General features: G+C 33.7%; 1 protein-coding gene across 8 annotated transcripts in view; it reads right to left on the bottom strand.

Moving 5' to 3' along the window:
* Positions 1–12659, bottom strand: part of LOC107857621 — a 66552-nt gene that overhangs the window by 23754 nt on the left and 30139 nt on the right. Inside the window, exon 8 of one of the 8 annotated variants that reach the window (XM_016702473.2) lies at positions 7977–8665. The exons of the other annotated variants lie outside the window; for them this stretch is intronic. Coding sequence (XP_016557959.1) covers positions 8510–8665 — 156 coding nt within the window. The 3' untranslated portion in view covers positions 7977–8509. Of the gene's footprint in view, positions 1–7976; positions 8666–12659 lie in introns of those variants that run through there. 8 annotated transcript variants of the gene reach the window in all.

Here is a 12659-nt window from a genome sequence, read left to right on the forward strand (position 1 = left end):
TTCAAAGCTAGGGTGCAAGAACTCCTTAGTTCTAATCTATATCTATAATCTATAATTAATCTATAATCTATATCTATAATATATTAAAAGTGTGAAGGGCCTTAGAAATATTGTTTGAACTTTTTGCCCTTCACTAAAATTCTCTGTTTTAGACAAAATTCTCTTTTCACTATTTCAATAATATTTAAAGATTTAAAAATTAATTAAATATTTATAGTAAAACTTTCCTTATTAGAAGTCTTTAGAAGTAATGACAATTAATACCTTTTTCATTAGTTTAAGAATTTAAAAATCTATTTGATTACTTAAATTAAATAAGTGGATAACAAAGTTCAACTTAGAAAAGGTAACAAAGTTTCTTTTAAAAAAAGACAAATTCCACTTAGAAAAGATAACAATTTCTTTTTTTTTAAAAAAAAAAAAAACTCTTGAATAAAATTTTGACATTAAAGATTTATTTTTTTAATAGTTAAGGAAAAAAAATAGAAGTTCCAATTGTATTGTGCATCTATTTCAAATTTTCGGTTTGTAAATTTTTCATATTTATCATACATTCAATTCTTTGATTCGTAATTACAAATTTGCTTTATTTTTGGTTAGATACTTCGATTTGATTTTCATATTATTATTAACTTAACTTGGCCATGATGTGATTTGTTTTTTCTTTCTTTCACCACTTAAATTTGGTGTAGTTGTATTTGAAAAGTGATTCGAACTTTTTGCACTTCATAAAAAATATTTACAATAGATAAAATCGTTTAATTTTAATAATCAGAAGCTACACGTGCGGCTAAACTAGTTACATTAAAAGCATGAAGGTCCTTAGGAATGTTGATTGAAGTTTTTGCCCTTCATTAACAGATTCTATAATACACAATTGTCATTTACTATTTTCTTAAATTATTAAGGATTCTTTTACTTGTATTAATTCTTGGTTTAATTGTAATGTGTTTGGGTAAAATTTTCATCGCATACTTAATTTATATTATTTTTTTTCTTTTGTATTACAAGAATTTAACTTTACAAACATATACTAATTATGTGTCTGCGCCTTATGTGAGTTAGTAAGAAAATAAAACATTAGCATAAATAATTTGCTTAGTTAAAAAATAAAACACTACCATAAATAATATTATTCGCAAAAGAAGAATAAAAAATCTTCCATATTCATTTTTTACTTTTGAAATGGTAAAATCTTCCATATTTTAGTAATCCCTTTCTTGGAGGGAAAAGAGTTGGACTTCTATATATTGAGGATCGTTCATTTCTACAACAACATAATAGCATCCACAATGTAATCCTCAAAGAAAGTCTTTTTTAGGGATTATCTCCCAACAGGTTTTATACTTTTTTATATTAGTCCTATAAAGGTCAATTGACCTTGACCAACCAATTTAATATATTATGAAATTTTTTATAATTCTCTTTGTTATCATTGTTCAAGGTTTCTTTTTTAGCTTCGCACAATGCACTCTATTTTGACCCCAATAGCGTGATCATAATTTGAATTCAGTTATATTTTAAGGATATATCAAGAGCTTGGACTCACTAGATGATTAATACCAGCATGGTTAGCATGGGGCACATTAGAAGTGGTTTCTACATATGGATGATAGTTTGGAGCCCGGAGGAAGCCATAGAGCAACAAATACACAAGGCCATGAGCGATCAAAATGCCAATGCCATTTGGGAAATAAAGAAGGCTCTTGTGGGTTATTTAATAGTCACTAGTGGACTATTTTTGTAATAGGCTATTTGTGAGAAGATAAGGACGATAAAGAGTTGTCTTAGCTATTTTCTTTACTTAGATTTTGGATGCTTGAATTGTCTTGAATAGACTTAATATTTAGTTACTGTAAATTAGGGTAGTAATGGGGTTCAATTTCAATTGTTAGCTTTGATCGAGTGATTAGCGTGGATTTCCGAATTGCTTGTATTATCTTCTTTGCTTGATTGATCTTTGTTATCATATTGTTGATTCAATTTGATTTCTCATGCATTTGATTGAGTTTGTGTCTCCCTTGATTCAATTGTTGTTCAATTGAGTCATTCTTTCTTCACTTCTCATATCTTATTTCTCAATTATCTTTTCATTTTGTTATTTAACTATGTTGCTCGGACTCATTGATTTTGCCGTTGAACCCGTCTCGACATAGGACTGAGCCGGGTATAGGTGCTTCCGCCATCTCTAATTCGGTCAAACGATTTCAAATACGTTGACCAAATTGAAGAAGAAATTTGATGGGAAACATTCAATAATAGACCGGTTACTTACCTGAAAAAATTCCAACCAACGACTTCACTGGAATAGAGACGGCGTTGTTGATGTGCCACCGCCATCGCCGATAAACCATCGTCGTTGTTGTCACTCCTCCCTTTCTTCCCACCTAAATCGGGGTCGGTGTTGGTTTCATTATGTCGGTTCACTATGTTGGCATCATTGTGTCGGCATTGGCGTTTTATTTGTTTGTGTTGTTATATACATACATATACATACATACATACATACATATATATACATATATGTATATATGTATATATATATACATATAAATACATACATATATATACATACATATGTATGACGGAATACATATACAGGCCCCTAAACTATTTCACTTTTTCCGTATAGGCACCTCAATTAAGCCAGGTACCTATTGAACCCTTTACTCATTCACAAATTGTTTCAATTGAGCCCAATTTGCTGACGTGGCAAAAAATAAAAATGTGTGTAATACACACACTGATGATGTGGCAAAGTAACGAATTAAATAACGACACGTGGCATTTTGACTTAAAATAATTATAAAAATAATTTTCTAATATAATTAAATCTAAATTTTTAAAACAAAATCATTAATTACCCACCCCCCACCCGCAAATGCACCTACCCGATCTGCCCTCCCCCCTCTCTTCCCTTCCAAACTTTCACCATTTTTTAGCAGACAACTAAAAGAAAAAAAAATATTCTCCATTTTTTAGCACAGACAAATAAAAAAAATAAATAGTATCCTCTTCTTCTTCCCTTCCAAACACCTCTTTCTCCATCTTTGAGCACAAACAAGTAAAAAAAAAAAATGATATCTTCTTCTTTTTCCCTACCAAACATTGCTTTCTTCATTTTTTAGCACAAAAAAGTATAAAAAAAAAGTAATATCTTCTTCTTCTTTCACTTATCCGCGGTGTTTTTTAATAATAAAACCTTCAATAATAGCTTCCGTAATTTGAACAGTGTTTTGATTATTCCCAGTTTGAACCAAACTGGCTTTCGTACGTGCTTCAGTAATGGCTTTCGTAATGGCTCGAATTATCAGTAAATTCAATTTCCCCGACTGTAACAACGCCGTCACACATCGTGAAATTGACTTCTCCGGTAAGCAGCGGCGTCTTTCCGGTTCTCTCCTTAACGATATTTTTGTCAAATTCATAATGTGACCAATTCGTTTCAGAAGGAAAATCTCAGTCAAGTACGACGATTTCTACTTTTAATGGATACGGAAAATTGAGGGAGTATGTGTGTGTAATTATGTGTGTGTCTATTTTTTGTAGGTAAAAAAATGGAAAATAGTGAGTTATGAAGATATGCTATTTTTTGTATGTATAAAAAATGGAAAATAGTGAGTTATGGAGAAGAAGATGATGTTATTTTTTGTATATAAAAAAAATGAAAAATGGTGAGTTATGGAGAAGAAAATGATGCTTTATTTTTCTTTTTATTTCATTAATATATCTTTTTTAATTGGTTGGGATTTTATGTTTAATTTATTTTTATTAATTATGGTCTCTCACTCTCCTAATGGAGAGTGTATTACACATGCCACGCCATGTCAGTGCCACGTCAGCAATTGTGTTCAATTGAAATGTTTTGTGAAGAAGTAAAGGATTCAATAAGAACCTGACCTAATTGAAGTGCCTATACGGAAAAAGTCGAATAGTTAAGGGGCCTGCATACGTATTTAGCCCATATGTGTGTATATATATATATATGTATGTATGTATATGTATGTGTATATATATATATGTATATGTATATATATATGTATGTATATGTATCTATATATGTATGTATATGAATCTATATATGTATGTAAATAAAAACAATCAGTATATATTTTGACAACAGCATGTCGGTTCATTGTGGTTTTTAATTTTAAATTCTTTATAATATAAAAACAATGTATATTAATGTATAATCATACATAAGTTACCCTAGCATTGAAAAAAGGAAAAGTTCTCCTAATTATACTTAATTTTTTGGTAAATATACGTAAGTTAAAATTTTGAAAAAAGTTCCTAATACTAATAATACTATTCCTAATTGAAAAGTAAAACCAATGGCAAAAGTAACTAAAAAAAATAAATCTTAATCCCCATGTGTCAAGGAAAAATAAATTGATTTGAACTTGAGAAAAGTTAAAAAAATTGTCTTCATCAATAACATTATAAATAAAACCTCGGTCAAAAAAAAAATTAACCAAAAAATATCGATTATTCTTTATCAAATAATATGGCACCATTTGCATCGGGTAGTCAAAAGGGAAAGGTCCTATGAGACCAACAAAAAGTATAGGAGTAGATTTTGATGACAAACCATTATGGATTCACATAAAAGTAATTTCAACTGCTCCCAATAATGATGAAAATAAAACATGATCATGTAACTATTGCAATAAACAAGTTATTGAATCATATAATAGAGTTAAAGCACATCTCTTAAGATTATCAATTATCAAGTCATGGAGTTCAAATATGTAGCGAAGTTCAAGGTGATACATTGAGAACTTTGAAGATGGAGCACAAACAAGCTGAAAAGAAAAATTCTTCAGTTCAAGTTGATGCAAGAAAAAAAGTTGCTTATGTATCTCTTTCAGAGGGTACTGATTTATTTCAACATTAAAAAAAGAGTTCAAAAAGTGGAGCTATAGGAAAATCTTTCGGCATCCATGAGAGGAATATTGTCGACTGATTAGCAGTTAGAATGTTATAAGCATCAGGTTTATCATTCAATTATGCAAATTCTCTATACTTAAAAAATTATTCAAAGTTTTTGGCCGAAAATTCCATTACCGGTTATATTCCCCCATCATATAATAGATTGAGAACAACTCTTTTGAATCAAGAACATACTCACATTAATAGGAAGTTGCAACCAATTAAATATACATGGAAAAAGAACAGATTGTCAATTTATTCGGATGAATGGTCTGACACTAAAAGATGACCTTTGATTAATATATTAGCATCATCTAGTGGGGGTCCAATGTTTTTAAATTCAATAAATTCTAGTGGGTGCACAAAGGATGGAGAATATATTGTTGATTTGTTTATTGAAGCAATGGAAAAAGTAGGTCCAAATAATGTCGTTCAAGTTATTATAGATAACACAAGTAATATGAAACTTGCCGATACTATGGTGGAGGAAAAATTTCCTCGTATACTGTGTTGTTCATTGTTTGAATCTAGATTTGAAAAGTATGTGTCATCTGATAAATCGTCTCACTTTACTAACTGAAAATGGGTCTCAGAGTTACTTAGCTAAGTGAGTAATTTGAAGAGCTTTGTTGTGAATCATGACATGGCACATGCAACTTTTCAAAAGCATTTAGATTTGTGTTTATTGAAAGTTGGTAAAACAAGATTTGCATCATACATTATTATGACGACTCGTGTTCGCAAAGTAAAATCCTCTTTAGAGAAGATGGTCATGGATGATGAATAGAAGAATTACAAGGGGATAAGGGAATTGAAGTCAAAAGTTAAGAAATTAATGACTGATGAGAAGTGGGATAGTATTGACTACTTTTTCAAATTTACGGAACCTATTGTAGCTATGCTTAGAGATGCCAATTTAGATGGTCCGAAATTACATCTCATTTATGATATATGGGACTCAATGATTGAGAAGGTTAAGAAAATAATATTTGAGCATGAAGGGGAAGATCTCATTCCGACCAATCAAACTTTTTTTATTCCATTCACAGTGTTCTTGTGGCTAGGTGGAACAAAGCAATACCGTTTTACATCTATGGCACAGTTTTTGGTTCTCAAATACCATCATGAATCATGGCATCAAGGAGAGAGTGGGATTCAACAAGTAGCTCCTAATGAAGATATACAAATTTCATCAAATAGAATCAAGTTTTTTCAAAGGTATTTTAAAGATTCTAATCAAATGAAACAAGTCTCATTGGAGTACGAAAAATTTTGTAGCCGATGAGGTTATTTTGGTGAGCCTCATGTGATTGATGTTATAATGTATGAAGGTCCTCTTTCTTGGTGGGGAAATCATGGTGTCTCGACTCCACTTTTGCAACAATTAGCATTCAAGTAGCTTACTCAATCGGCTTTTTCCTCCTTTTGTGAAAGAAATTGGAGCCCGTATTCCTTAATGCACAACATCAAGAGAAATAAGTTAGCAACTTCAAGAGTCACAGCTTTAGTGTTTGTATTTTATAATCTACGGTTGCTATCTCGCAAGAAAGAGAAATAATAAATGGGCCGAGTAAGTATTGGGATGTAGGTATGTCTACATTTTCTTTATTATTTTCCTTAATTATTTATTTTGAATGATAATTTTTTTCTTTGTTTATATAAAAACTTTTTAATGTATCCATTCTCTTTAATTTATTTAGGTGGAGATCAATTTAATGTTGACGATACAACTAATAGTTAAACCGAGCTATCAATAGATAAACCTCAATTGGAAGGTGTGGTCTTTGCCGAAGAATTTGAAGACTTGTAAGAAGTTGAAGAAGATGCGGAAGAGTAGTTAACTTAAGTAACTTGATAGCGGACATTTCTTTTTGTTTTGTTAGTTTTGAATTAATGTTTTAAGTTGGGAAGCTTTCTTGTTTTTGTTCAATAACGGATTTTTAGAATATCTATAATTCTGCATTTATAATATTTAATTTTTTAGCCGAATCCCCGCTGCACCAGTATCCACAATCAAATTCGCACCCCCGAATCTTAAAATTTATATTTTGATGAATCCGACACTCGAATCTGCACCCATGTCCGAGCAACTTAGTTATTAAATTCCGCGTTTTCGATATCGATTTTAGTTGTCTAATTAGTGTCTCATTTTGGATTTTGGTGTCAAAGCTTAGGCTAAAGAGTTGTTCCAACAATTCTTAATCCTAGGTTCGTAAATCTAAAAATCATGCAAAAAAAATGATCAAAAAAATCCAAAAACTTGTGTTTAATTTGTAGTTTTTAACACTAGATTCTTATTCTCTAGTGTTTTTTGAGTCTAGAGCTGAAATTTACGTTGATTTGGAGGTGTTTTAAATTTTCACCATCGTTGAAGGTAAAAAGCTTAAAGGTGGTGAAGTGGGTTTGTTATTTGAGGCTAAAGTGGAGCTTGAAAAGCATCGGGATTTGTTCTTCATAGCAAAGGGAGCCCATATTTCGAATTTTGTGAAATTTGAAGCCAAAAAAAGTTATGAAGATTTGAAGTTCATGGTGTTCTTTATAGCTTAAAGATGGTGAAAATGAGTTTATTTTTGGCTTGGAATTGAGGAATAAGAATTATTGGGATTTGTTCGTAGTGTTGAAGGAGCTCGTGTTCAAATTTCGCGAAAATTGAAGTTAATTTGAGCAAGTTATGAATTTTTGAAGTTCACAAATGTTCATAGTGTTCTTCATGAAATTTATGAGGCCGCTTGGCCATAGATATTTTTTACTTTTTTCCGAAAAAAATTTTCACTTTATGGAATCATGGTGTTTGGCCATAGATATTCCAAAAACATTTCAAAAAATTTTTGAAAAAAAGTGAAAACAACTTTTTGTTGGTTTCACTTTTTTTGAACTCCAATTCCAAGTTTTTTTTTTATTACATATAACCCTAATTTTTTTAATATTACATAAAAGGCCCTTAAATGGTTTAGATGAGTTTTGAAGAAAATCCGGAAAGAAAGACATTTTTTATGAACAACAAATCAAGTCCGGACACATTTTTGAAAGACATTTCTTCTCGGTAAAAGACATTTTTGAACAACAAATAAAGATTTTTAAGCTAAAAGACCGGTATATTTTCATTATTTGTAGGTATATTTTCATTTTTAAGCTCAGGACCCCTTCCATCATTGATGTGAAATTCTTTTCATTCATGAGTATAATCAGTAGATAAATTAGTTGGGCAATTTTGATAGTTTTAAAAAGTTTGGGGTATAAAATTAAATTTAAAAAAAGACTTTTCAAAAGTCAAAACACATCTTTCAAAAATACATGGTCAAACACAACTCCAACTTCAAAATTTTTTAGTTTTTATGGCCAAACGCCTACTATATTTCTTAAGGAAGATTCTTTAAAAAGTGTTATTTGATCCAAAAAAACAAAAGGAGATAGCGTAAAGGTGTTTGTGGGCCAAAGAGTACAAGAAATATCTGAAAAATTGAAGGAAAAAAAGGAATTTGCACCAAATCAACATGCCTGATGTCAGCGCTTCCGTCAACCCAGCCATCCAGCTGTGCATGCATCAGCAATCGTCAGCCAGCCTGCTTCAGACGCATCAGTGAGCCGTTTCTCTACACGGCTTCCGCATCGGCTCCAGCCATTTCTGCAGCGGCTTCTGCCCCTCCAGCAGTCCAGCATCTCTCAGCCATGGCTCCAGGCCCTGAAACCGGCTCCAGCGCGAGCCAGACCCTCCAAAAACGGCTCCAGTGGCCTACAGCTCCATTTTTAAGGCAGTTTCAGCTATTTCCTTCAATTCTTGAGCATTTCTCCATAGTTTTCAACCAAATGTCTTCCTAAATATTTTTTCTAAGACCAAATCAATTTGTAGATTACCCTACTAGATATTATCAAGTTCTTTGGGTCCAATTTTTTTCTTGTGCTTTTCTAGTTTTGTTTCGTTGATAATTTTTTTGATTCAAGTCTGTCAGTTTTATTTGAGTCGTCCTTCTTTCCAAAGTCACAAACATCTATTCCACAAGGATAGATAACCTTGAATTGATTAAGCATAGCTAGTAACACTATCAATTTGGGAAAAAAGCCATATAAGGTGAGTCGAGAGTTCATATAAAGAGTGACGTGAGGCTTTTATTACTAGCTTGTTTGCTAGTTTTGTAGGTACAAAAGGTAATATAAGGGAGAATGTCATCCATAGCTTCGAATTGTTATGGAGATGACATTAGTGACTATTCTTATAGTGACATGAACAATGAGTATAGTGATGATGAGCCATATGAGGGTTCTTTGAGTAATTATGAGCAAAGTAATGAAGCTCATGAGTATGATGGTGAATTCAATGAAGGACATGATTGGCACGACCCAAACCAGGGCCTTGTCATAATGGGCATATCTCAAGCCCAAGGACCAGAGATCACCCTGTTACCCAATCCAACCAACCAACATATACCCTAAGTCGGATGAATTCCGAATATATAATAAGATAAGGTGATTAACAACACCAAGACTTTGGGATAGGTCCAAGACCATGACCAACCCAAACAAGTCTAACCGTCCAATGCCCAATCAACAACCATAACAAAACCAAAATAATAACCAAGTCCATATTTATTCCATAACGTACCCAAGTCCACAGTTTATCCATACAAAACCTCTAAAAGAAATCCAAGAATATCCGGTCGGGACATGCCCCTAACCATAGCCAAAACCAATGTCCAAGTCTAAACCAATAAAGACATAAGAAGATTCAAAGCAAGAAATGGAGCCTTCCAAAGTATGGAAGCTCACCACTTAAAGTCAGCACAAGTTGTTCCCGAGTCCAATCACTGAGTAGGAGGTGTAAGAATAAGACCAACACCTACATCGCGTGGGGATACAATGTCGAAGACGGTTAGCGGTTGGAGCGCTAGCATGTAACTCAAGGATAAGGATAATATAATGTCAACAGTTCAAAAGCAATCAACCTATGCATATAACCAATGCAATACAAACATATACATATATACCATATCGGGATAGGAAACAAGATTAACATGAAATTTGAAATCATTAACCTGGGTTGTGTAGCATAACCGTCATATAACGCACCCAAGGGCTATATAGGCCCAGTTCTTCCCTAGCTGGAAGGGCCCCAGCGCGTGTAGCCGCACGAACCAGAAAATATTCATGACCTCATATGCCTATATGGGGGACTCGAACCTCCCGACATAATCAAGGTAACTTAAGCACCAATACATGTATCATGGGGGACTCGAACCTCCCATACATATATTCATTCAGGGAACTCGAACCACTCGGTCATAAAGACACCCACACTGGCTAGCGCTGTTTCCAGTGTTAGTCCTTCGGACTCCACTATCATAGCCCTGCTATACATCCTGCTTTAAAGCCCAATTTAAAAACATGATTTCACATGCACAATCTTTAAGCCAATTACGTATCAAAGGCACTTTGTTGGTATCGTCATACCAATACCATTTGCAAGCGTACCACATGCCATTACCATTATCAATCAACCAATCATTCATTTGACTTTGGGACTCAAACCCATTGTCTAACAAAGACACCCATTCAATTCAAAGTTTAGAGACTTGAACCCATTGTCTAGTAAAGACATAAATCAATTTAATGTTTAGAGACTCAAACCCTTTTAGCCAATTAAACCACCAAGGTTACCATTTAAATCATTACATGGCCAACAAGGCCTTTACAAAACCATTTACCAACCATCCATATTCATTAGGCCAATGCGTTAGTTCAAAACACCACTATGACTAATTTATTCTCCTAGGCATTTTCGCAAACACTTTGAAGGCATACAATTACCAAGACCAAAACCAAAGTAAAAACCATCAAGTTTAGGGTTACCCATGACCCATTTGTTAAACCACAATTACTAAGCACCCACATGTGCAAACCATCACCAAAAACATGTATAAAACACAATTTAAACCAAGAGCAAACAATACTCAACAATATGCATCAAAACCCTCAACATTGGTTTTCAAAACTACAATTTATGAAGCATAATCAATGTTTAAAACACATGATATTTGAGAACTAACAATAAGGGTAGAGTCACATGCCTTATTCACAAAGATTCGCGGAAGAAACTCGACCCTAGAGCCTCTAGATGAACACTTGAAGAAAACCCTAGCCCAATCTTCAAGAGAGAGTTTAGAGAGTGTTTTTGGAGTGTTTGATCTTTCAAAAAAAGTGTTATGAAAGGCCATAACATGTTATAAGACGTGGGGACTTAGGGGTCGTTTGTAGATTGTATAAGACTAATGCAAAATACAACAACAACAACAACAACAAACCCAGTGTATTCCCATCAAGTGGGGTCTAGGAAGGGTAAAATGTATGCAGTCCATACCACTACTTCCGAAGAGGTATAAGAATAATGCAAAATATGGTATATTAATAATGCTTGTATTAGCAATGCTTGTGTTAGCTATGCTTGCGTTAGTTATGCTTGTATTTTTCAAATGCAGTGTTTGGTTCGATATATTAAATAAAAATAACATGAACTACATAATTTCTAAAAAAAAAAATTTTTTTACGTAATACCCTCAATATATATGTTGGAAAGGATGCGAAAAACTTTTTAAGGGATAATAGTGTCTTCACGCATGTTGATGCATGCATTAGATCCAGTGCATTACTAATGTCATGGATTTTGAGGTATTAGTAATGCACACCTTAATACACAATAGCGCGTTAAACTAATGCAAGCATTATTTATACATAGGGTAAAAAAAGATATACCAAACAAGGTACTACTAATACACATTAAACTAATGCATGCATTAACTTTCCAATACACTCTACCAAACAACCCCTTAAGGGTTTTAGGGTGGAAAATGTTTGAAACATAATCAATCGCAGAAGGGTACGACCACACCACCAAACCGTACCCCAACATATAAGTGGTACCCACCACTCGTACCTTAGGCATCAACTTGGACTCCAACACTGTCCAACATACAAGTTCCTAGACCAACTCGTACCCAATCATACGATTAGTACCCCCCCCCCCCCAACCGTAACCTAGGCAGAATTCTCTAGGCTAGACATAGGAAATCATACGATTTAGTACTATACCCCTCGTACCCTAGCTTACGACAAGTAAGATGTCCACCCGTACCTTGGACAAAATGCAATACAAACCACACTGATCATCATACAAGTTGAGGACCCTAAACCGTACCCACATCATACGACAAGTACCCACAAGTCGTATGATGTCAGTGAGCTCAAAATCAAGAATTTTCCAAGGGTCAGTTTCAATTCTCCCCCACTTGGATCATTCGTCCTCGAATGACGGGTAAAGGCAAGCACAAGCACGAGTTAACACATTATTACACATCAAACTAACCTTTAACCAAGTTAGAAAACAAAGACATAAAACAAGGATATTAAGAACAACACATACCTCAAGCACGAATTTCCGGAAAAAAGAACAAATGCGGATACTTGACTTCATGTCCTCTTTCACTTCCCAAAGTAGCTTCCTCAACCCTATGGTTCCTCCAAAGAACCTTTACCCAAGCCACATCTTTTGTCCGCAACCGACGGACTTGACAATCCAAGATCTCAACTGGGACTACTTCATAAGATAAGGAATCCAAGATACCCAACCCCTCCAAAGGAACAACCGATGAAGGATCACCCACACATTTTCTCAACATAGAGACATGGAAAACCGGGTGAATGGAGCTCAAACTAGGAGGCAACTCTAACTCATAAGC

The sequence above is a fragment of the Capsicum annuum genome, chromosome 2 (assembly GCF_002878395.1).
Source record: "Capsicum annuum cultivar UCD-10X-F1 chromosome 2, UCD10Xv1.1, whole genome shotgun sequence".
In the NCBI taxonomy this organism is placed as follows: Eukaryota; Viridiplantae; Streptophyta; class Magnoliopsida; order Solanales; family Solanaceae; genus Capsicum; species Capsicum annuum.